Below are 26767 nucleotides of genomic sequence, written 5' to 3' on the forward strand. Positions count from 1 at the left end.
TTAAACTGACCCACTTGGGTCAGTTTCTGTTCCTTGCAGTTAGACAGCCCAACTTGAAGACCCCTAAGTTTTGATCCTTAGTGATGGAAATGGTGATACAAGGACATTTATGAGTCAGAAGACTTTATTTTGGATGTACTGAGTTTGATTAGTGTGAGGTATCTATGTGAAACCATCTAGCAGTAGTTGGAAATGGGGCCTGAGACCCAGGAGAGGTTAAAACTAGAGATACAGGTCTTGCAGAATAAGATTAATAATTATTGTGATAGAAATGACTAAGGCAGCCCTGAGAGATGGTACAGAAGAGCGAAGGATGAGGACAAAATCTTGGGGAAATACTTTTAAAGAATGAATAAAAGACAGAAGATGGAAAGTGATAAAAACAAAAACGGTGGTGCAAGTTTCACAAGGACGAGTGGCTTTGTGTTGGTCACATGGTACGGGAAGTTAAAAGGGATGCCAGTCAAAGACAACATTGGGTTGGGTGATTGGGAGCAGAAGCCAGGTGGATGTGGTTTGAGTAGTAGGTAAAACAATACTGTTGAGTTTGAAAAGCACATCATGGGGCACAAACAAGATCATTATTTTATCAAATATCTAAAAAGTATAAAACTGTTTTTTGCTCTTTTGCTTAAATTTGAAACATTGTAAAATGAGCATTAAATAATTCGCAGCACTGTGATACGAGGCTGTGTATCAGCCAGATCATAGAGGACTGCTAAGAGGAAAATGGAAGGAAACTTCTATTAAAGCACATACATGGGTGCAGATTTGTTCATTACACTTCACATTTGCAGAAGCAGTTTTTCTACAGAACGTACCTGTCGTTCCACTTGACCCCCCACCAGTGGGAGGTCTGGAAAATAACTTTAGTCCTAACCAACTTTAAAACCTAGCCTTATGATACCTTAAAGTAATGCTTAAACTCTTGGAATATTGTTATCTTATTTTCTGCCCTTGTCCTCTCCAAAATGGTGTCTAGATGTATGGAGGAGGGGGCTCACATGGCATGGAGGCAGTCAGTGTCCAGCTCGTCCATTCTCTGGGCATCTTCCTGGCCTCTGACGCACTAGGCGACGGCTTATGAAATACATGATCAGGTTTTTCCTGTCCTGGATGGAACCCCAGTTGTTCTTGGCTAGACTGGCCTCATCTTGGCTCTCTTAGGTGAAGAGAATCTGGAGACTTCTGCAACTCCGTCTCCTGAGTCTCCTCTTGGGGGAGAGGATATGGGAACTTGAGGGACCCCCACCATAGCACACAGGAACTGAGAGGCCTGGAAAAGCAAGCCATGGTACTAAGGTTTACTTGGATGTGACTGTGTCCTAGCTGAGACACTATCTTTCCAGAATGCTGTAGATTCCTCTAATACCCAGCATATTATGGAGTATTTCAAAGCAGTAGAAGATGGACTACTGTTACATGAATCACTAATGCCGAGCAACAGAAGTCAGATACAAAAATGTATACACTGTTTGATTCCAATTACATAATATCTGGAAACAGCAGTTATCAAAGGAGTCAGGATAGTGGTGTCTACAGGAAGAGCGTTGGAGGAGCTTCGGGGAGGCTCGTGGCAATTGCTGTCCGTCTGTCACGGTTAGCACAGGTGGCGAGCTTTGCGATGATTCATCTTGCTGTTCACTTACGATTTTTGTACTTTTCTGTATGTTATGCTTCCATTTAAAAGTATGTATATATTTTTTAAAAAACAAAAATTGAAGAATAAGAAAACCAGATCATTGGTTCTTAAACTATAGTGAGATTAAAGGTAACCTGGGTTGTAAAAATACAGATTTCACAGACTGCCTAGAAATTCTGATTCAGTAGGTCTGACTCTAATAATCTAAATGTATTTCAAACATTTGCCCCGGGGATTCTGATGCTCCACACTTTAAAAAATGCTGATTTAGTATCTGTAGTTTGACAAACTCTGCTAACTCTGGACAGATTTTCAAGTATAAGAAGTTTGTCATATCAATTGTCATTCAAACTTGAGTTTATTGGATCTTTAACTGCTAGGAGTAGCAGTTTAAAATGTTTTTGTTTTTTCCTATAGCATGGTTTTATTGGCTTCATTGAATTCTTCAGGTTTTCAAATTTGATTAAGAAATTTTATTCTCTTCCTATTGCACTTGTAATTATTACAGAGACACTTTGACTTTCCTGGGACATACAGCTTTTTAGATAGATACTTAGTTCTAGATATTTTGGCATGTAATAATGTAAAAGAACTCTGTAACAAATAGTCTTTTTATCTGCAGGGATGAGGTCTTAAAATGGAAAGAAAAGATTTGAAACATGTAGAGAAGAGCATTGCCATGTAAGGCTTGATAAGACTTAATAACAGTAAACTCAACAAGTAAAATCAGTGTACGAGTTGGGATACATTCTGTGCTCTCTGCAGCTTTGTTCCATTGTAAACATTTGTTGACAGCAAATACTCAATGTGGGGGGGGGGGGTTCTGGCATCATGGAAAGTCATATATAAAATTCCATTCCCAGATATGGTAGTTTTCTTTATCATAATTTATAAACAATATTTCTGTTGAAAAAACCTTTGAAATCCACACATTGTGTCATTAACATGAACTACTGAGTGTATATTTTTCAACCAATTCCAGATGTTTTAAGGTTTTGTTTTTCAGCACAGACTCAACCTGATGGCAGCTGTCCCTCCTGGATGATTCAAACTGATCTCTGCTAGCACAGGAAGGAATTTGTTAAGGCCTTCATTCAGGTCTTTTCTGGCTCAATGACTCCCTAACGCTAAATGAAAATAACGCCTGATACAATTTATTCAAATGTTCTTCCCATTTTATAACCACCACCACCATCCTCACCTTCCTAGGGAGTATGGAAAGGTGCTGAGTATAAGGAAAGACCTGTTAAACTTTAAAAATAATGAAATAGTGAGTAGGGGATATTTACCTTAATTGTTTAATCTACTAAAGGATGGGCAGTGGCAGGTATGTTTGGGTTTTTTAATGTTAAATTTTTAGACTGCAGCTATGATTTGAGGAATTCACAATACTGTCAAGTGAACATCATTACTTGGATAACTATAAAGCTGACCACCACCTTTATTACTCCTTTCTCAACATTTAGAGATAGACTGTCATTTACTTTTAGACTGCAGAACCTCAATTTAAAGTACCTTTTAAAAGCTGTTCATATACTTTGTCTGGCTTGAGCAGTAATAAATCATTCAGATTAAGCAGCCTCTGGCTGTGTATGAATTAATAAGTTTGTGAGTATAGGTCTCTAAACAAAGGATCATACTGTCAGTTGCCTCTTCATGGGAATCTTAATTTGAAAACAAGATTGGACTCAGGCAACAGTCATTATTTACCATTAAATCATATAAAATGTTACTGGCACCCTCCAAAAGAAACTATCTTAAAAAGCTCATTGGCAGCACTGACTTGTTTGGAAAGATACTTACATGTGTTTGTAAATGTTTATGTTTATATATATTTGCCTTTGTGAGATTCTATAACACCCACCTGTAATACCTAAATAAGACATGACATACTTCAACCCCTAACCCCCTTGAAACTCCCTGAGAACCTGCCACCTGAAACTGTTTTGCCACTTCACGACAACTTTCAGTTAGCATACCTCTAACAACTTTGCTTCATTGCTATTTTACTCTTGGTGATATTTTTCTTTATAAAAATAGTTTAGTTCCTTGATTCTCCAGGGTTAAAATGTTAGTTTCTATTTTGTCAAATTTCTTTTAAAAATTACACTAGTCAAGTTTTTCATAAGGCATAGTTGTACAAAGTTTAATATATCTTTTACATATTTGACAAAAGTAACTTGTTCTAATTTATGAAAGAAATTTAATAGGCAATAAAATACTAATCTGTGAATGTAGTAAGACAAATGTATGAAATTTAAGAGCCTTTTTTCACAGCTGTTCGCTTACTGGTACAATACTAAAACCCGCATTAGATGAGGGGCTGCAAGCTTCTCCATAAGTTGGTGTCCAGTAATAGTGCTTTTTAAGGCCATTGGAGACTTCTGCAAGATACATGTGTCCGTCCACCACATATGGCTCCACATCTGTATTGTCTGGTTTCAGACGGCCCATTTGAATTAAGTCGGAATATGCCTAAGATTTTTAAGAAAAGAGAAACCATATCATTAAGAAAACAGTTTGTTCACTGTACAATGCTTAAACAAATTAGCCATGCTAATTTTCAGTGTATAATAAATATTCTAAACATTGCTGAGTCTTAATATTTTCCAGGTACTGTGGTTAGGTTTTTATTCATTTATTTCATACAATGAAATTATAATTTTACAACATTTCTAATATATTAGGTACTTTTAAAAAATGACTACCAGATTTAACAGTTCTCTGTATTACCAATTGTGTGGACCAAAGATCCCATGGTCAAAATTTTCAAATCCCACAGCAGGGGGGTAGCTATTATCTATGTCCTTGAAGATCTGACGATAGTGAGGAAACCATTTCTCAGAAGTGAGCAAGTGCAGATTTTGTTGTACAACTCTGGAGTTCATGAGGCCGCTGAAGCAAATCTACAGGTTTAGGCTAAGAGAATAATCCCCATAGTATTATTAGATGCTGACCTGCCTGGCTGCCTAATTATTTCTTCGTTGTAGAAATTACCTTATATCTCATGGATCATTGGTATCTGTGTAAGGGTATGTTACAAATATGTTCAACTGGTTTGTCAATAAGTTTGCAATTATAGAGAAAGGCAAAAATTATACAGTAAAAGATTTAAAAGTCTAGTTGCATTCTGCTTTAGCTTTTTATTATTAGTTCTAAACTCGGGTTTTAGTATATGACCTTAGTACTTTGATATCTTTTGCTATTTCAACCCCAAAATTTCCAGTAGCTAATTTTTAAGACTTAATGTTAAAATTTATCGAAACAAGTGTCTCACTCTACTTTGTAATCATTCCTAATGCACTTGTAATAGTGTAAATAATTATAAATGTCTGATGTTACAGAGAAGACCCCAAGAAATATATCTTCAGTCAAGAAACAAACTTACCACACATGTAGCCTCATCAAATTTGTTTCCCCAAATGTAGATATTAGAGAGTGTGGTGTTTGTTTTCATCGATTCTGAAAGTGCAACAAGTCCTTCTCCCTCTATGCTGTTGCTGACTACTGACAACCTAGAAACCAGTATTTCCATAAAAAGAGAATGCATAAGTTAGCAATGGCATTTATTACAAACAGGTTATTACAAACAAGTTGTAGCATTATCCTTAAATATGTTTAGGGTAGCAGTCAAAATATTGACCAGGTAATTCCTAACATCCAAGGGACGCAGTTTTCTAATTGTATGCTTCATGTACCTAGTAGGGCTACCTACATTTTGGAAATAGTTTTACTATTATTCAGTAAACATTTGGGGATGGATTATAGGTATATTTTTCAAGATAAAGTCACCAAAGAAATTTTTTTATTCATTCTTTATTTTTAGTTGACTGAATAGTTATGGTTTTTGTTAGAATTCAGAATAAACATAAGCAGTAAGAATTTTCTCATTAATTTATTACTCTATTTATTACTTTATTATTACTTTATTATTTTATTTATTACTATTTTAAGAGTACTTTTCAAAAATAGATGAAATTGACTTTAGAAAATGTGTTCACATATTTCATCATGAATCTTAAGTGGTTTGAGATTACATTTAAAATTTTCTATTATTTTGATTAAATATAAAACCATACTAACGCTTTAAGACTCCTGTTGTGTGAAGCAAGAGTTTCACTGAGTTTCACTGCTCCTACATTTTCTATTCTGTTAAAAGAAAGATCTATTACTTCCAAGGTAGTATTGTTTTTCAGGACATCAGCCAAAGAAGAGATTCCATCACGAGTTATTTTATTGCTGTGAAAGAAGAAAATATGTAGTTATATTTGAAAATATGAAGTATTTTATTCATAGAGATAACATGCTTTAAAAACTGTTATATAGTGCCCTGACCGGTGTGGGTCAGTTGGTTGGGTGTCATCCTGCAAACTGAAAGGTCACCAGTTCAATTCCAGGTCAGGGCACAAGCCTGGGTTGTGGGTTCGGTCCCTGGTTAGAGCATGTATAAGAGCCAGCCGATCAATGTTTCTCTCATACACGGATGTCTCTCTCTCTCTTTCTCCTTCCCTTCCTCTTTCTCTAAAAATAAAATCTTTTTAAAAACATAGTGATAAACAGTACTTCCTAGTTTAGTAAACATTTATTTTTAATCACTCAATTTCCAAAAAAAAACTAATGAAAGTTTACCATAAAATGTTGCTTCTATTATGGTTTACATAATTAAACTGCTCACTGGAGTTATTAGGTGATTAATATCAGTATAAACTGAATTCTAAAGCTTAGGATAAAAGGTTGATAACAGTGGTTGTGTTTTCTAATCTCTGGAATAAACTATCCTACATACCATGAATATGTACATAGATTATTCTCATGTCTTAAATCCTGAATCACTTACTGTCTAGATGATCACCTACCAGCTGATATCAAGGTAGCGCAGGCTTTTGTTCAGATTCAGCCCGTCACACAGCTGCTTGAGACCAGGGTTTCTGACGTCGTGCTTACTCATGTACAGTTCCACAAGCCAGTGGTTTTCTTTCAACATTTGGCCTAGGTGAACGGTGGACTCTTCCTAAAAAATAGATAAAATCATTTTTCTAAAGTATAACTTCGAAGTAGTACGTTTGCTCTGAACATATGCTAAGTTATTTTAAAAAGATCACACCAGTTAAGACAGTCTACAACTTGCATTTTGTTTGGCCTGGCTTTTTTTAAAAAGCCATTTTTGGCATGATAATCTTTACCATTTTTGCCACGTACGGTGGTTATGTTTACAGTCTTAGAACCAGGCAGCAGGCACTTGTAAAATGCAGTGACTAATGTTTTAAGAGGCTACTTAAAAAATCATAACTGTTACCAAAAACAATTTCAGAAGGAAAAAAAAATCAGCTCCACGATGTATTGAGCATATAAGCTCCCTTACTGCTGTCCCCTCAAGAGTCTCTGAATTGTTCTTGACCTTCCACATATTCCTAAACTTTGCTCTTGACCTCCACGCTTCACAGTAGGCAAGATTCAAAGGCATTTCCCAGTCTTGATTCTATTTTAAAGTACTCATTTTAACCAATTGATTTATCTGACTCCTCCCTTTTATAATCATCCCAATGTCTAAATATGTTTTATTCTTGTTTTCTGGTCACTGGAAGACTTTTTTTTAAAAAATCCTCAAATCTCGTTGCTTCCAGGAAAAAGGTGTATAACCTCAAATGAGGGTTTGAATACCAGGCACTTCAAATTTTTAACAAAATAAAAATGTGCTTTTTAAATTAATGGGCCAAAATATCTCATGGTCCTCTTACATGATTGTTGTATTTGCAGTAAGTTTTAGAGTCATTGGAAATGCTGATCACAAAGATTGATAACCATATATGAGTTCTGTCCAGAAAAAGTCCAGCCATTGTTGATACAACAAGAACAGTTTGTGCCAACATCAATGTAACCTGGCAGCCAGGGACAGTGGACTGGAATGTGCATGTGTGAACAATGGTGACTTCACTGTACTAGTCAGTGGAGGTGGTAGACACCACTGAGTGAGCATGTGTATTTTGTAGCTGTCACATTCAAAAGGACTGAGCAAGAAAAGCAACAGATTTTGCATTAAGCTTAGCATTCCTCCATGGAAATTTTTTGAATGATTCAGAAGGCCACGGCTATGAGCAAATGGTAATTAACAGCTTCATCACGACGACGCATCCACTCACGCATCACGTCTCCTACAGAGCTTTCTGATGAGTCATCAAATCACCCATGTTGACTTTGACGTCCTGTGACTTCTGGCTTTTTTCAAAACTCAAACCACCTTGGAAAGGGAAAAGCTTTCAAACCATTGAGGTGATTCAGGAAAATAGGATGGGGCAGCTGATGGCAATCGGGTGAACTGTGTGAGGTATCAAGGTGCCTACTTTGAAGGGGGCTGAGACATCATTGTCCTGTGTACAACGTTTCTTAACGTATCTTCTTCAATAAATATCACTATTTACATGGCTGGACACTTTCTGGACAGGCCTCCAGACAGTCCTTTTAAGATAAATTTTAAAATGTTTTTTTGTTTGTTTGTTTTTAGACAAAGGGGAGGAGAGTAAGAAACATCAATGTGTGGTTGCCCTGGCTGGCAACCCAGGCATATGCCCCAACTGGGAATTGAACCGGTGAGCCTTTGGTTCACAGGCTGGCACTCAATCCACTAAGCCACACCAGCCAGGGCTACAACAAACTTTAAAGGTTAAATGAAACCACACAGCAATAGTAGATTGTACTTGTCGTTTATAATAAAAGTATCCAAATGCTAGATTTGGCTTTTGCCAGCTATACAACTGAGCAAATTATTTCATCTGTTTCCTTTTCCGTAAAATAAGTGAAATTATACTTCCCACACAAAATTCAAGTACCTACACGAAATGAACTCTATAGAAAACTACAAAGCATTTATCACTGTTCAATACTCTATAATCCTGCATCTGGTTTGTTTAAATTATTGCTTTGACAATGGTAACACATACCCAAGGGGAAGCTGTAGTCTGTGATCTTAACAAATGCAAACTAATCTATTCAGGAAATCCAGTACTGCTCTGGATGGTGCCTGGAATGGAGGACATACTCAAAAATATTTGTGTTTTGAGAACAGGCTGACAGTGACCAGAGGGGGGAGAGGGGGGAATTTCAGGGGAAGGGGGGAAGTGCAGGAACTAGATAAAGGACACATGGACAATAACAAGGGGGGAGGGGTGGAGACAGGAGGGAGAAGGGGAGGGAGAAGGGAGGGCTGGGGGGTGGGCTGGGATGGGGACAAAGGGCAGAAAACTACCTGAACAACAAACTTAAAAAGAAAAAAAATTGTGTTTAACACCTTAATTGCATTTTTAGGTCGAGAAGTTTGAACGAGAAAACCAGTGTCAGAAATAGTAAAGGGTGTTTTTTTAGCCCCATTCACTGAGTTTGTGATTTAATTTGTCTAGGGTGATACCTGGCATCGATATTTTTCCAAGCTCCCGAAATAATGAAAAGTAAAACTTTAAAACAGAATAATTTTGCAGGCTTACATTTCAGAACTGCAAAGCATGAGAAGGCATAAGAGGATTCTGCTCCACAAGCCGTTTAAGAGAATACTCGGTGACAGAGAGGGTGGGGGCTGTCTTGCACAAGAAGAGAGAGCAGGCTCGAGTTTATGGAGCCGAAGCTCCAGACTGAGAGCGAGGGCCTGGGCCTGGGCCTGAGAAAGCGCCCTGGGCTTGCAAGCACTCTTCTTGGGAGGAATGAATGGCGCCAGTCAACATACTTAAAAGAGGAATTGTGCTTCTGTTATTTTGAACAGTTGAACATATTTATTTCTTTGGGGCTTTAATCCAGAAAATGTTCAGCCTTCATATCTGTCATGTCCTCAATCCGAGAACCTTCCCAGCCACCTCTTGTCCCCCCCACCACCACCATCTTGTCCCCCTTCCTCATGCTCCCAAGGCACCCTGAGCATGTCACCCTCCAAAGTTGATCTCACCCCATGGACACAGAAAGCTCCTTGAAGACAAACAGCTATGTGCTTTGTTGACTTCTTATCTCTAACACTCAGCATTGTGTCTGCTGTAGGGTTGCATTCAAATATTTATTAACTGAATGAATCACAAATAAATCAATTCACTGAATTCTTACTTTGAGCCAGGTATTTTGCTGGCCTTTAAAGAAGGGTGCTTGTATTTGAGGACTCAGAATGTCTTGTTAAACAGATTAGATTTATGTACATGAAGCAATTAACATGTAAAATTCCCAAAATTTTGATACAGAAGAGTGCAGAGATAATTCAAAAGAGAGATCCATGTAGGCAAAGAATGCAAAAACACTTATGAATATGAAAAATACTTGAAAAATACTTTAAAATATGTTTAATTCTCAGTGACTCATACTAATGGAGAACAGTGAAATAGATAATTTAAAGGCTATATAAAGTACTTTGAACATTATTTTGGTAGATGATGCTTTTGTTTAGATCAACAGTACAATGAATTCTTATTCTCTGGCTCTTTACGACTGATAGGAAAGCCACCTATACAAGGTTGTTAAGGAGCAAGGAGAAGGTTTGAAAGTAGGAACCACACTTTTACTCCTCTTTCTGTCTCCTAAACACAGCTTGCGTACAGGGTCAAGTCCAGACTTCCTGGACTGCCGTTCACACACATGTTGCCATTATTACTCATGATTTCAACATGACAAAACAAAACAGTTCACACTTGGCTGTTGACATAGCCTTTAACATTTTTAATCTTTTATTCTTTCATCGTAACTCTCTGCCTCTCACAGGTTTACTCATTGAGAATTTGAGTTTATGAGAGAAAAAATGGCATGCTACAGCTTAAATAAGCAAGCTTAAAACATATTTAGTTTTAAACTCTTATCCAGAATTAATAATTTTCCTTTAAAGTTTCTTTTTTTGTAAACAGTTTACAATCCTAAAAATACAATGCATTTGTGAACCTTGCCATAACATTTAGTATGCAGTACCTTTGTTTTGTTCACATGTGGTGATAATTACTATCATTTGGAATACATACCTGCTCACCATACAGTAGAGGTCGGTTTAGGTTTATTCCTTTAATTGTTTGGTTTTGAGTCAGAGCTGTAGAAAATGCTATCACACTTTGCATTCCCTAAAAACAGGTGAATTCATTAAGGAAACTGGCAAAGTATATAATTTCCCTATAAATAAATATTGCAAGATTAGTAATTGAATCTGATACATCAAATTGTGCTTTTAAAAAGTTTAAGCATTTCCTGCTCCCTGAATTCTAGGTTGACCAAATTCAGAAATGGATTGTTACGCTCTCTGCACCTGTCCTGACACCTGTTGACAACATGCATGGGGGAGTTTCAGTACCCATGTCCCAGGGCGTCTGTCTTGGCCTGCACCCGAGCACTCCAGGTTCTGTATGGCTCAGATCTCAGACACACAGACACACCTGTGGGTCCCAGCTGGGGCTCCGTCCTACTGAGAACAGACATCCTTGTGCCAGCATTCTTTTATACTCACCCCCATAGGTTTAAGTGTGTGTGTGGCGGGATAGGGTTCCTAGTGGCATTCTCACCACCCCAGAGGCCTCCCTCTCTATCATACTGGGTGGGCCTAATCCTCCCCATCTCAGTGACGGAACCACCACACACACCTGGCAGTTGTGCCATAAAACCTGGGCCTCCTCTCACTCCACAGTCCTGCTACCCTCCCATCCAGTGAAGCAGTAAGCCTTAGAGATTCTGCCTCTAAAAAAGTCTCAGATTAGTTCACCTCGGTGGCTACCCCCACCTCCAGTCCTCATCACCCACAGGGACTCCTGCAGAAACTTCCTACGTGGGCCGTGGGTTTCTCCTCTTGCGAGCCTCTACTTCCCCAGAGAAACCGGAATGATCTTTGGAAAGTACCAGTCAGATCACGTCAGCCCTCAACTTAAGGGCTTCACATGATTTGTGTTTATAATAAAATCCCTCTTCTTCCCATGACCTATACCCACAGCCCACACCACCTTTGCTGAACGTGGCCGCTGCGAACCTCTCCACCTTCACTGTGGGGCGCTGTTCTAACTCCCGCTGTCCAGCCACGGGCTTTTCAGTTCTCAAAACCTGCTGGACTTGGTATTTCATCACTCATGTGCCTCCCAACTGATTTTTGCCATATCTGAACATCATTTTACTATTTAATACTTTTCCATGAAGTCTTTTTTACTTTATTTTAAAACACTGTGTCACTACTATGAATGGAAAACCATAATCCCTTGAAGTAAATAGACAACGTCTGCAAAATAAGTACCTGCACATTAAAATTATCTCAGTCTGTATCAGTGATACTACCTATTCCACACTTGGAGAAGCACTATCGGAGTCTGTGTATCGGACCCCTTGCCTGGCATGTTCTAGATGGACCCTCTCCCATGCAGGTTTTTCTCACCCTTCCTGACTCCTAAACACTGCTTCCTCAGGTCTTAGGGCACGACCCTATTATGCAAATTACCTCCTCCCCATCATCAAGAGTACTTATTTCGCTATCTTCATAGCATTTTTTTCTGTGTATTGATATTATCCCAACTAAGTAGAAGCTTTAGAAAGGCAGAGATCATATCCAATGCACTCTTACATCCCCATAAGAATCTAGGGTTGTGGTTGGTGTGTGTGGAAGATATACATTGAGTTAGTGCTCTCCCAGAGACATACTGGCTGCACCCACTACTGTTTTAAGCCCCAGAACCCACTGCCCCAAAGAGCCTCCTGGACCATCTGACTGTTTCCATGTCCCTGCACAACGGGTTCCCAACATTAGGCCTCAAGGTCTGGTTTAAAAGCACGTTGAGAAAATGAAGCCTGGAATTTCAAGACATGCAAAAATCACAGGCTTCTCACTGCCAGGCCCGTTGGGGGCCCAGAGCAGCTCTGACACCATCAGTTTAGGTGTTTATGCTACAATATAACCACCCACTTCCAAATTTTTTTAAAAGCAAAAAATGTAAAGTACACTAATAAGTAGTATTTGTTTGATTAAAGTGAACACAGTCTTTTTCTTTTAAAATCCCATACAGGTTAAGAAGGGTTATGGATGGAAGTTTAGTGAGATCTTGATTATTCTGGAAATTCTCCTATAATGTTATTTACTACCCTCATTTTATTAAGTAAGCACTATCGTGCCAAGAAGAAGAAACTTTTTCTCTGATATTCTCTACTAGACATTAGGGGCAAGGCAAACCATTTTTTTTTCTTTTCAAAAAATATCATTATAATATCATTACATTTACAATTTTATAGATAGAACAATCATAATTTCTAGTAGTTTTTGAGAAAAGTTTACTTTTTTCATACATACTTAAGAAACTGAATGCTAAACCAATTTTATCTTCAAAACCACATTAATTTTTGGTTTTTTTTAAGCATTTTTCATTGTTATTCTATTGCCATTGTCCCAATTTTCCCTCTCTGCCCTCCTCTGTCCATCCCACCCCACCCCTGCTCCCACGGTCAATTCCCACACTGTTGTCCATGTCCGTGAGCCATTCATATATGCTCTTTGACTAGTCCCTCCCCCTTCTTTCCACCCTTACCCCGCCCCCCACCCCGGCTAATTGTTTATAATGGTGTCATGTGGCTGGTCTCTGTGCTGGTTCCCAGGGAAAACGATCCATTACCTGGGTGACCTCCTCATAACCAATGCACTCACCAGATCGCAGTCGCCCAGATCTAACTTCTCTAAGGATGAGTTAATTTGTAGCATGGCAGCAAAAAACATTCCACCTTCATTTTCGACCTTGTTTCCAGTCATTCTTAGGTATTTCAGAGTTGTATTCATCTGAAAAGGAAAACAATCAAGTCTTGGTTAAATTTTTTGTTGCATTTTTCCATTACCATTTAGTCCCTTTATGCCCATTCCCCCTGCACTCACCACACATGTCTATGAGTCCTTCTTCCTTTTTGACTCATCAGTTTTTCATGGAGATAGAATAGGATGTATTTCTTAAAGGTAACATTCAATTTTCCATAATAGGTAAAAATCGAGTTATAATAGTTTAGCAGAGAAAATGCCAAGGAAGCAGATGCCAAACAATGACCCATTAAGTGAAGCAGACTTTTACTATACTCTCCTTTCATTGGAAAATCTATAAATTTATCTTCTAAGAAAATCATAGCACTTTGTTATTGGGGTAAAATTTATGTAACACAAAAGTAACCAGTTAGAAGTGACCAATTCCCTGGTTTTAGCAGCTCACCGGCTTTCAGCATTGTGCAGCCTTCATCTCCAGCCAGTTTCAAACACCGTCGCCTCTGCCAAAAGAGACCCTGTGCCCACTGTGCAGTCGCTTCACTGCGTTACTTTTAAAGATATCGTTCTTGGGCATTTGCAAAGTTCAATGCCTTCTCTCATTTCACTTTTTGGATAAATCTTTCACAAAGAAAAGTACAGACATGTCATTGTCCCAATGAATAAATATAAATATCAGGACACGTAAGTGCAAACAATTATCTTTAAAACTAATTCAAACTCCCCTAAGAGCAGGGAGAAGGCAAGGATGTCCACTCAGCAACTCTAACATCGCACTGACGGTTCTAGACAGGGCCATCAGGCAAGAAAAAAGAAATAACAACAAAAAGGCATCCAAATTGGAAAAGAAGTAAAACTATCTGTTTGCATATGATATGATCTTATAAGTAGAAAACCCTAAGGAATGTAGGAGACCATTCTGTGTGGCACAGGCCCTGCTCCTAGTCAGAGATGCACAGGACCCAAGCCCACAGATAGGTTCTCCCATGGGGAATCAGGCCTGCAACGTACCTAGGCCACTTTGAGACTTGCTTTTGCTAAAACTCCCTCATCCTGAATTGAGGCAGCAAACGTTTACTGTGAAGTAACTTCCTAAAATTGATACTAAACCTTCCAAGGATGAGTGTAACCAGTTCAACTACTTTTCCCTTTGCATTTGCAAATATCCCCCTTCTGTTATGTGATTAGCGGCATTGTCTTCTTTGTTTTCTGTAAAAGGTAACCACCTAAGGCAAACCTGTGCATAGTAAATGAGGACCATCATGTAAAGTGCCAGGAAAAAGAAATAAAGACCTGTCATGGCAGAGGCCATGGCTTTTGCTCCCCTTGAAAGAAAAGCCATGCTGTCCCTTTTCCTCCACCGGACTCGGTAGTCCATGTGAATGTCTCGTGTCTCATCCACAATGTGGCATACCCCCTGAGCCAGGGTCCACACCAAAGGAACCCACACACACAAAAGTCTGATAGAATAAACAAGCTCAGCTGGGCTGTAGGACACCAGATCAATATGTAAAATGCAGTTGTATTTCTACCCACTAGCAGTGAACAATCCAAAAATGAAATTAAGAAAACTCCATTTACAATAGCATCAAAAAGAACAAATTTAACAAAAGAAAGGGAAAGACTTTCACATTGAAAACTACAAAGCATCATTGAAAGAAACTAAAGAAGACTTAAATAAATGTCACGGATCAAAAGACTTAATATTGTTAAGATGGCAATACTCTCCAAATTAACCTGAAGTTTTAAAGCAATTTTTCTCAAAATCCCAGCTGCTTCTCTTGCATAAATTGAAAAACTGATCTTGAAATTCATATGGAAATGCAAGGGACCCAGAAGAGACAACAGGGTCTTGAAAAAGGAACGAAGAACTCACATTCTGGGACTTCAAAACTTGCTACAATACTACAGTGGTCATGACAATGTGGGCGTGGCTCAAGGACAGGCATGCGGATTAAAAGAACAGAATAGAGAGTATGGAAATAAAAGAACAGAATAGAGAGTTCACATTTATAATCAACTGATTTTCAACAAGGGTGCCAGGAAAATTCAGTGGCAGAAGGACGTCGAACAAACTGCGTCAGAACGACTGGGTATGTCTACAGGCAAACGAATGAAGTCAGACTTCTGGCTCCAATCACACAGCAAAACAACTCAAAATGGATCAAAGAACCAAATGAAAAAGCTAAAACATAGTATTGTTAGAGGAAAATAAGTATAAGTCTTTGTTACTGAGTTAGGCAAAGCCTTCTTAGATATAACACCAAAAGTACAAACAACATGAGAAAAAATAGATGAACTTAATCAAAATTTTAAAATATTATCCTTCAAGGACACCATTAAGGAAGTGAAAAGGCAAACTACAGAATGAAAAAATATTTGCAAAATATTTATTTGATAAATATTTGATATTTATTTGATTTTGTATCCAGAATATATAAAGAACTCGTACAACTCAAAAGGACAAACAACCCAATTTTAAAATGGGCAAAGAATTTAAATAAACATTTCTCCAAAGAAGATGCACAAATGGCTGAAAAGTGCACAGAGTACAACGTGAAGAGGCTCAATGCCACTATTCATTAGAGAAATGTAATTCAGAACAACCACAGACCTCCTCATACTTCCTGGGATGGCTGAAATCAGGAAGACAGTAACAAACGCTAGTGAGGATGGGGAGAAACTGGAACATTCATATACTGGCAGTGAAACTGTAAAAAGGGACAGCCACTTTGGAAAAGAGTCTGGCAGATCCCCAAAGTATTAAGTGATCTAGCAATTCCACTCTTAGGTAAATACCCACGAAAAAGAAAAACAAGTGCACACAAAACGTGTGCAAACATCCACAGTAACATTATTCATTAGAGACGAAAACTGAAACCCAGATATCCATTAGCAGGTGGATGCACAAAATATGATATAGCCATACAATGGAATATTATTTGGCAATAAAAAGAACAAACCTTGAAAACAATATGCCAATCACAAAAGGCCACGTATTGTGTGATTCCATTTATATGAACCGTCCAGAACAGGCAAGCTGCAGAGGGAAAGCAGGTCGGGGGCTGGTGGGTGGGGAGAGAGGGACGGAGAAGGGCAGCTAACGGGCACAGGGCTTCTTGGGGCAACAGTGGTGACCTTAGCCCAACTTTGTAACTGAGCTGGAAAAAAAACTGAACACTTTAAAAGGGTAAATCTTAGGTATGTGAATTATATTTTAAGCTATTTATTTTTAAATGAGTTCAAAAGTGCTAATATAATGTTCACATTTTAGTAAATCAAAGTGTAATGAAAAAATATACATTCCTACAATATTAAAATAATGGTAATCACATTACCATTTGAGTCTGCTGGTTCCAAGACATGAGAAGTTAAAAGTCCCACACACAGTGTTAGTTGGAGGCACCTAAGTACGTACGTGCAGTGCTTTAGCAAGCAGTTCTCCACCTTTGGGCCCAATATCATTAAACATGAGGTTTAAGTAAAGGAGACTGTGTTTTTTCTGTCATAAGGAGAGAAAAGATGCCATTACACATGTGTTATGAGTAATCAATAAGGTATGAGCTGTTTTACTTAAGTAAAAGTATTTACCTCAAAAGAAAATATTTATAAATCAGAAAATCTGAAAGTCTAGCAAAAGAAACTACAACTAAGGGGGGAAATCACTATTCTCATTTAAACATAAATATAATTGCAACGTAAGTAAAAGAAAAAGACTATTCTCAGCTCAGACCAACGATTCAAATGTGGATGCGCCCCATGCATTGAACCGCAGTGCACAGCAAGTCTGCGGAAGGTGACTCTGGAGCTCCAGTTCCCGGCTCCGCTGAGGCCAAATGCACAATGTGTTTTCCAATATATTTCAAGCGTTGTAAATATACCATAGTCAGGAACTGAGGTTTTGCAAAACTAGTGTTTTGTGCATGCCATCACACTTAGCGGTTTCACAGGAAACAGAATGAAGAACATGTTGATGATTTTGTAGCACTTTCACTTGTGATTGCTGAGAATAACGTCTCTTCATCTTTTAATTTTCACTCTGTCCATACACTGTGTGCCATTTTAAATTCATTAAAAGCACTTTTAGAAGATGAGGTTGGGATAAGTAGTTATAACATTAAAAAGCCAATGTAAGAGAAGAATCAAAAAATGATATATCCTGCTTTAAGTCTTTCTTTTAATGAAGAAAGAGGCAAACACATATGTGCTGATCTGAGGCTGAACTGAGGCCTTTTTTTTTTAAGTACACCTTCTCTAATTAGGGGACCACACTGCCTTTCTTAGATAAAATGCAACCACATGCAGCATTTCAGTTTGTCTCCAAAGTGAATCTGCACTAAAGGGCTAATTTACAGGCTTAGCATGCTCAAACTCTGCACATTCCAAAGAAAGGACTGGTTCCTAATTGGCCTCTGGAAGAAAAGAAAAGACATAAAACGTTTTGTAGTAAAATAATACCTGAAGCAGTCTTGCAGCATAGTATGCACCAACATCACTTATGAGGTTATATCTAATGTCCAAACCTGAAGAACACAGATGAATAGAAGCTGATGTTCCTAATAATCAACACTTAAAGTCAGGAAAATAAATGCATGAGTAATGATTTTTAAGGAGACATACCATTAATACAAGGATTCTTCTCTATAAGTTTGGAAAGGATCCAAAAATGTTCACCTGTTACTCTTTCCACTGGCACTGAGTGATTGTTACCAGCAATGTTTAATGTGATTGCTTTCAAGCTGTTAAAATACAAATAAGAAACTCAGTAAAGAAATAAAAGTATTTTTCACATGTAAATAGTAATACCATGGACAGTATTTATCAGAACCTCATATGTACTATGATATAAATTTACACCAAGTAACTTAAAACTACTAAATTTTCCACAGCACTTTAATACATACTATATAACCTATTGGGTTGGCCAAAAAGTCCCTTTAGTTTTTTTCCCATATGGTGGCTCTAGCAGTGCTTAGCTGTCTTTAACTTCATTCGAAACAATTTTGTTAGGTTGTATTGTGACAGCTGTCATATCAGCATGCATTAAAAAAAAACATCAAAATTGGTGAATTTTTGTGCAGCATTTTAATATTGGAGATGGAAGAAAATATGCAACATTTCTGGCTATTATGCTTTATTATTTCAAGAAAGGTAAAAACACAACTGAAATGCAAAAAAAAGATTTGTGCCATGTGTGGAGAAGGTGCTGTGACTGACTGAATGTGTCAAAGTGGTTTTTGAAGTTTCTTGGTACTGCTGACATTTTGGCCAAATAATTCTTTGCTGTGGGGATGTTTTATGCATTGGAAGATTTAGCAGCACCTCTGGTATCTACACACTAGAAGCCAATAGCAGGAGATAGCCAACATACTCAAAATACCCAAATTAATACAGTTATTGGTAAAAATGAAAAATGTGTCTCTTATTTTACAGAAAAAACTAAATAGACTTTTTGGCCAACCCAATAATTTCTCTCTCACATACAAAAGTTTCCCCACTTGATACATAACAACACTGAAGACTTCGATGATTTGTATAAACAAACCAAGCTCACAGGAGTTAGGGGCGCATCTGGAGCCCAGATTTGGAGCCTGCTGGTCTGGCGCTGCTCCCAGCAGACCACGCGCACTACCTCTGAGACCTACAGACAGCATCAGTCAACTACTCCTCTGAATCAAGAGGTCTGCCCCTTTTACCAAGCATGTGCAAATGGCTTTGAGTCCACTCAGTATTCCAGGGTTTTCACACAGATGAATATCAGGGAATATTATTGATATAATCAGGTATTTGCTGTCCTTACCCCTTTCTGATTTCTTCATCCACTCCTTGGAGTATATGCAATAGAAAAGGGTTAACTTCCTGGGACTTTTCCAAACACAGATTATTATAATGTTTCTGGAGACTGTCAACAGGTTCTGGATCTTTTGAAAAATAAATGCATTATGATTACCCTTCATCATATATAAATTATTCCAAGAGCCCCCCCCCCCAAATACACTTCTTTCAAAGATATGAATGTGTGTGTACAGAGTTGGGTGGGAAAGAAAAGGAGAAAGAATTAAGAACACAGAAAGAGGAAAAACAGGGATGGGAGAGCATACGAATGCTGTCTGGAGAACCGGGGCCATAGAAACCACCCCCGAGGGGGGCAGATGCTGACTTGACAGCGACACGAAAGGAGAACTAACCTCTGTAGGTACCAAGGCTGACAGCTGGGGAAAATGCTATCAGAGGAACAAAATATTCTGTCCCAAGTCATGCAGTTAGTAAGGGCAGAGTAGAGAATCAAACTGGCTCCAAAGCTGCTTTCCACTCTGCCATACTGAGTTAAGGTAACTCTAGGTTTCTGATGATGGCTTCAAATAGACAGTTTTATCAGAGAATCCAAATTCTAAAAGGATCTGAAAAATCACCAGGTCCCTTAAGCTTCTTGGATACCCTCACACCATGCAAGTTGATGGCATCTTTGAACAAAGCTCTGTCGGTTCTGAATGCTACATGGAGGCGGACTCATAGAAAGAAGCTCTTCACCTACCCTGCCTTCCATTTCCCCTTTCTAAGGTAATTCCCCCCACCCCCACCCCGCTCAGTCCTTAATAAAGAAGACAGAAACGAGGCAGTAGTTGAGATCTCCTTTTTCTGTTATACCTACACCTTTCCATTATAGTCTTTGTGTTTCGGATATTACTTTAAAAGCATCATTTTTCAAGGTCCAGGCCTTCTGGGGTGGAAGCTAGCTGTCACTGTCTTTGTTTCCTGTCCTACCTTTTGTGTAAAATCTCTTTTAAAAGTCTGTGCTCACAGATCTCACTACTCAGCGAGGCTGGTGTTTTTAGGAGCCAGCTTCTCTAAGTCTCTACATCTCAAAGATGTCCTTTGCTGAGTGGACTCTGCACTATGTGAATTAAAGAGTTTGCTAAACAAATTTGCAAAACAAGATTTAAGATGACGCCCAGGCTGGTGTAGCTCAGTGGATTGAACGCGGGCTGCGAACCAAAGCATCGCAGTTCGATTCCCAATCAGGACACGCCTGGGTTGCAGGCCATGGCCCCCAGCAACCGCACATTGATGTTTCTCTCCCTCTCTCTCTCTCTCTCTCCCTCCCTCCCTCCCTTTCCTCTCTAAAAATAAATGAATAAAATCTTAAAAAAAAGATTTAAGATGACAATTAAAAACCAAAGCAAATAAACTTTTCTTAAAGTTTTTTAAAAATAAGTTTTAAAAATAAATCAATAACCCACACTTCCCAGACAACTTGGCAATTTCAACATCAAAAAGAAACAGAGCCCTGGTCAAGATGGCAGCACAGGTAAACTCGGCACTCACCTCTGCCCCAACCACATCAAAATTACAACTAAACTACAGAACCACCATCAGTGAGAACCACTCAGAATCTAGCTGAACAGATGCCCTGTAACTAAGGACATACAGAAGAAGCTATGACAAGACTGGAAGGAAGAGCAGAGACACAAACTGGCAGGTCCCACACCCACATGTGACAGTTAACTGGGAGGGGTATCTCAGCCGAGGACGTCCCCTGCGAGCAGCACGGGGTCCCAGCCCCACACCAGGATCCCCAGCCCAGGGTTCCAGTGCCAGAATGGGAAGTCTCTGTGATTTCTGTCTGTGGTAACCAGCAAAGATTGCAGCTGAGTCGCTGGCATCTGGGATGTTCCTCTTAAAGGGCCCAAGCACAGACATGCTGACAGACTCACTCGCTCTGGGGTGGCAGCTCCAAAGGCACCAGGGGTGCATGGGGAGGAACTGATTGTCTGGCACCAGGGCCAGGGCTGGAGGGGCAGCTTCCTCCCTGACAGAAGCACTGTGCCTTTGCTGAGTCCTCCCCTTGAAGGCTCAGAAGGGTGCCACAGCTGAGTCTCCATCAACCTGGCTAACGCCTTTGCCCCACCCTGAGACCTCGCCCCACCTAACCCACTTCAAGTGGGTTTCCTTCCATATAAATGCCCTGTTTTGGCTCATGCTTCGTACTTCCCTAAAATCTCTGAAAGATCCATAAACCCCAAACAAGATGCATCTGCCCTTGGTGTGCCCCTACCTCTTGCTAAGCAGACCCAAGCCCAGCACTAGGGATGGACAAGCTCAGTTTGCAGCTTAGACTCTCCCAGGCACCTCCCAAGCCCAGCACAAGTAGCAGCCACCTGCATATCACTTTGTATCTCACCTGGGCAAAGAACAACTGGCAGCTGACCTTGGACTGCACCTCCAGGGAGGCTCCAGAGCCAGCGCACCCAGGATAGCTTCATACCATGCTAGAGAACCACCCAACCACTCTCCAAGCCACACACTCACGAGGTGGACTCAGCAGACACCAGAGCCCCAGTGAAGTGAGTCCTGCTCCAAGAGACTGGCCCCTGCACAGCAGCTCCTCTGCTGTAGTCGCAGCAGATCCTCAAAGAAGACAATCAGCCTAGGGAGTCAATCCTCCCACTGACACGCCAACTGCAGTCAAGACTCAACTACAACAGGAGGGTGCACACAGCCTACATGGGGAGGGGCACATCTGAAGCACCCTTCTCAGGTGACTGGTGGGGAGGCTGCACCACTGGGCCCCAGAGGACACCTACCACATAAGGCCATTTTACCAAGACAAGGAGACATAGCTGCTCTACCTAATACATAGAGCCAAACAGGGGGAGGCAGCCAAAATGAGGAGACGAAGAAACATACCCCAAGTGAAAAACAGGAAAAAGCTCCAGAAAAAGAACTAAACAAAATGGAGAAAAGCAATCTACTAGATATGGAGTTGAAAACACTGGTTATAAGCTCAATGAACTTACAGGAAGAAGAGATGAGCTCAATGAGAACTTTAATGAAGAGACAGGAAACACAAAAATGTAGATAGAAAACATAAAAGAGGACCTGTCAGAAGTGAAGAATACAATAGCTGAAATGAAGACTCTACTAGTAGGAATCAACAGTAGACTAGAGGAAGCAGAGGATCAAATCAGCAATTTTGAAGGTCAAGTAGTAGAAAACACCCAATCAGAACAGCAAAAAGAAATAGGAATCCAAAAATATGAGGGGCCTCTGGTTCAATATCAGGTGTAAAAACATTCATATGTTTTGACACCAGAAGGAGAGAAAGAGCAAGGAATTGAACACCTGTTTGAAAAAATTACTGAAAACTACCCTAACTTGGTAAAGAAAATAGACATACAAGTCTAGGAAGTGCAGAGAGTCCCAAACAAAATGAATCCAAAGAGGCCCACATCAAGACATATCATAATAAAAATGGCAAAAGTTAAAGACAAAGAAAGAATTTTAAAAGAAGCAAGAGAAAAGCAGTTAGTTATCTATAAGGGAGCTCCCAGAAGACTGTCAGGGGATTTCTCAACAGAAATTTTGGGGCTACAACAGACTGGCAAGAAATATTCAAAGTGATGAAAAGCAGGGACCTACAGCCAAGATTACTCTATCCAGCAAAGCTATCATTTAAAACCAAAGGACAGATAAAGAGCTTCCCAGACAATAAAAAGCTAAAGGAGTTCATTGCCATCAAACTAGTATTACAATAAAAAAGTGTCCTCTTTAAAAAGAAGGGAGAAAAGATGAAAACATATGAATAATAAAATGGTAATAAATACCTATCCACCAATAATTACTTTAAATACAAATGAATTAAATGCTCCAATCAAAAGACACAGGATGCCTGAATGGATAAGAAAATAAGACCCATGCATATGCTTTCTCCAAGAGATTCACTTCAAATCAAAAGACACACAGACTGAAAGTAAAGGGATGGAAAAAGATATTTCGTGAAAATGGAAATGAAAAATAAGCTTGGGTAGCAATACTATATCAGACAAATAGACTTTAATCAAAGGCTATATAACAAGAGACAAAAAAGGACCCAGAAATTCCACTTCTGGGCATTAATACAAAGAAACCCAAAACACTAATTTAAAAAGACACCTTCATGTTCATTGTAGCATTATTTACAATAGCCAAGATATGGAAGCAAACTAAGTGCCCATCAATAGATAAACAGGTAAAGAAGAAGTAATACATACATACAATGAGATATTACCGGCCATAAAAAAGAAGGAAATCTTGCCATCTGCTACAACATGGATGGACCAAAAGGGTATTGTGCTAAGTAAAAAAAATAAGTCAGAGAGAGAAAGGCAAATACCATATGATTTCACTTATATAAGGGATCTAAATAACTATATAAGTGAACAAACAAAACAGAAAGAGACTTAAAGATACAGAGAACACTTTGACAGTTGCCAGAGGGGAGGTGGGGAGGGGGCTGGGTGAAAAAAGGTGAAGGGATTAAGAATCACAAAAGGTAGTTACAAACTAGTCATGAGGACGTTAAGCACAGCATAGGGAAGTATAGTCGATAATACTGTAACAACTATGTTATGGTGCCAGGTGAGTACTGGAAAAATACCGGGTGATCATTTTGTAAATTATAAAAATAACTGATCACTGGATGTACTTCTGAAACTAACATAATATTGTATGTTGACTGTAATTAAAACACAAAAAATTATTCAAAAAGAAATAAACATTTATCAGCAATCCCACTGCCAAACAACCACCACAACTGAGGTCTGGGGCCATTTCTTCTCTATTGTTTTATTTTACATGTATTTTTATTTTGTATTTTTTAAAATATTTTATGTATTTATGTTTAGAGAGAGGGGAAGGGAAAGAGAAAGAGAGGAAGAGAAACATCAATGTGTGGTTGACTCTCATGTGACCCCCACTAGGGACCTGGCCTGCAACCCAGGCATGTGCCCTGGCTAGGAATCGAAACGGCAACCCTTTGGTTCACAGCCCACGCTCAATCCACTGACCTACACTAGCCAGTGCTCTTTCACATGTATTTTTAAACAAAATTGGAACATTTAAGTATAGTTTTATAGCCTTTTGTTTTCAATTAACATATTGTACATAGCTTTCCCTCGTCATTAGATATTCTCTGAAAATGTTTAATGTCAGCATAATCTCTGTCTTGTGGATGGATGTACATAAGAAATCCGTCGCCTATTCTAGGAAATTTTCCTCTATTTAAATAATATTTTAGGAGAGTATTTCCTAAACTATGTTTTGCAGAATACCAATCTTCTATAAGATGATCAATCAAGATGTTCTAATTACAATGGGTTTTATGGTCAAATAGGTTTGAAAAGTGCTGAATTAGAGAAAGCCAAACAGACCCTAACCTACACTCCTCGGGACATTTAAAACACTCAGATACACAAAGACTCTTCAAGCTGTTGAGCCTGGAGGGAAGGATAAAAATGCTCCACTGCCCGGACACACTGACCACGGTTCACTTGCAATCTAGAAAATGTCATTCACATCCTGGACAGGAAACAAAGCAAGGAGATCTCAAACAGATTTACATGTTGGAGCTGAGCTCCACTGGGCTTCTTTCCTCCCTCGTGGCTACTGCCTTTCTTAGTATTAACATTTGGAGAGGATTGCCCTGAGGATCTGAGGGTCATGCCTGCCCTCGGCTGGCTGTATACCATGCCCAGGTCATGAAGAAATGTATCAGACTTAAACTCGTTTTTTTGTGTGTGTGAATGAAGGAATCTAAAATTACAAGCATGTTTATTTAATTAACTGGCCATGGATTTAAGTATTTAAACATCTCTGTTATATATTTTTGCTACTATCTTTCATTTAAAATTCCCCTATGCAGTGTGTGTGTCAGGATATTATGGCACCAATAATTTATTTCCTATACTGTATAAGAAAAATTGTAAATCAGTCCTCAAGATTGTAAAGCAAAAACTAGGAATAACCAGCCACGCAGGAAAATGTCAGGAATCTAACCTAAATTTCACTTTTCATCCTCGTCTACCTAAGCATTGAATTCCAAACAATTTCTACTTAGCAGCACATTTTAGAATTTCTAGGGAAAGATCTCGTTTGGAGGTGGTTCCTGCCCTCCTAGTCTGAACAGCCAACAGCCAAGCACTGGGAAACTCAAGGGTCAAGGGCAGTCAGACTTAGGTGCCGACCTAGTTTTAACAAGTGACTTAAATTCTCAAGCTTAAATTTCCTTTTTATGCTCAAGTCAGAGCATAACAATGCCTGTCTCATGTAAGACTTCTAGCACAGTTCCAAACGAACAAGCACAGGCTTTAAAACAAGCATCCGAAATGTAAACTTTATGGGGGAGGGAGCGTGCTTACTTTGCTAAAATAATTCATGGGCGCAGAAATATTCAAAATGTAGGTGGCATACAGGTGCAACATCAGAACGGTCTCAAGAGTCTCTTATCCACCTGGGCCCTGTTCTCTGGCGCTTCCATAAAAGAGGGGCGGGAGAAGAGCATCCAGTCACACGCGCGCGCACACACACACACACACACACACACACACACTCACCCACTCACCCGCCCCGCTCCGCCCAGAGATCTTTAACAGCAAAACGACAGGCGACAGACCCGCCTTCCTTTAGGACATCTATGGCGCGAAGGGCAGACCCACCACGGGGGCTTGAGGCCCCCCTCCTGTCCGCGTTTGGAGGAACCCCAAAGTTCCCGCCACAGTTGGGGTTCCCGAAGCACCCTCCCACCTCGCAGCCTCGGGCCGCACCATGCTCTCAGTAATGGGCAGGTGCAACCCCGAAGTTCAGGCTCCCCCGCCCCTTGCGCATTTCGGATGATGAAGGATACCCTATTTCTTACCGCTATCGACCGCCTGGGCCCTAGCCGGAGTAGGAGTACGGCTCGTTGTGGGGGCTTCAGAGGGTAACGGGGTCCTGGCCCCAGTGGTCTTCCCCTTGTTGCGCCACATTCTTCTCTGACCCTGTGGGGTGCGGCGGCAGTGTTGTCATGACGACCGCGTGCAAGCGCCGGGCCCAGCGTTCTTTGCGGTGCGGGGGGGGGGGCGGGTGTGAGTGGTGCGGTGCTCAGACAGGCCATGTGACCATGAGCAGAGCGCCTGGTCCCGCTGGCTGGATCCCCTGCCACTGGGCACTAGAGCCATGAGGCCTGACTAGGCAGGCAGTGACTCCCCATGCTATGGAGGCTCCCCGGTCACCATGTCTCTGTCCAGATCACCCTCTCTACCCCCAGGGGTTAAAGACACACCGATGATGGGCTTCCAGCAACTTTGCAGGGAGAGGTTTTCCAGGTTTAGGGGGCACTACTGTTGGACTGGGCCGGGACTACAAAGATGATTATGACTCAGTCCCCTCCCCAAATTGTGCACATACCTGCGGAGGCCAGGTCGGGCAAGGCAGGACGCAGAGCTAAGGGAGCATAAAGGGACATGTAGATCAGTCTTGTAGAGGGTCGGGGAGCATCAGGAAGGGCTTATTGGAGAGGGTCGATCCTGACTGGTGGAGTGAATCTGCCAGAGGCGGAACTGCTTGGTGCGTGCTTGAGATGTGCTGGGGACCTGCAGCTGCTTGGGGCC

At 40.0% G+C, this 26767-nt stretch overlaps 1 protein-coding gene across 7 annotated transcripts; it reads right to left on the reverse strand.

The window, feature by feature from the left end:
- Positions 1-3760: 3760 nt before the first annotated feature.
- Positions 3761-26210, reverse strand: LRRC34 (leucine rich repeat containing 34). Of its 7 annotated transcripts, none has more exons than XM_036017657.1 (11): positions 26035-26209; positions 19162-19282; positions 18036-18100; positions 17820-17917; positions 16780-16863; positions 13263-13391; positions 10621-10716; positions 6499-6653; positions 5726-5881; positions 5031-5157; positions 3761-4117 (listed from the first exon to the last, which is right to left on the reverse strand). In XM_036017657.1, the coding sequence occupies exons 1-11, from the start codon at positions 26141-26143 to the stop codon at positions 3914-3916; spliced, it is 1344 nt and encodes a 447-aa protein (XP_035873550.1). In that variant the 5' UTR covers positions 26144-26209; the 3' UTR covers positions 3761-3913. The 7 variants fall into 7 exon arrangements, with proteins under 7 accessions (XP_035873550.1, XP_035873549.1, XP_035873551.1 ...); XM_036017656.1 differs by having other exon boundaries at positions 17820-17908; positions 17982-18100; XM_036017658.1 differs by having other exon boundaries at positions 17820-17884; positions 26035-26208.
- Between the last annotated feature and the right edge of the window lie 557 nt (positions 26211-26767).

This window comes from Phyllostomus discolor, chromosome 2, assembly GCF_004126475.2.
Source record: "Phyllostomus discolor isolate MPI-MPIP mPhyDis1 chromosome 2, mPhyDis1.pri.v3, whole genome shotgun sequence".
Taxonomy (NCBI): domain Eukaryota; kingdom Metazoa; phylum Chordata; class Mammalia; order Chiroptera; family Phyllostomidae; genus Phyllostomus; species Phyllostomus discolor.

What these genes read in the sequence shown, in the direction of transcription:
- LRRC34 (XM_036017656.1), bottom strand. Translation starts at nt 26,143, where the DNA reads ATGTGGCGCAACAAGGGGAAGACCACTGGGGCCAGGACCCCGTTACCC. An exon ending in GATGAAGAAATCAGAAAGGG is followed by an intron (nt 18,101 to 19,161) that starts GTAAGGACAGCA and finishes GTATTTTAACAG; the next exon opens with CTTGAAAGCAATCACATTAA. An exon ending in ATGCTGCAAGACTGCTTCAG is followed by an intron (nt 16,864 to 17,819) that starts GTATTATTTTAC and finishes TCCTTATGACAG; the next exon opens with AAAAAACACAGTCTCCTTTA.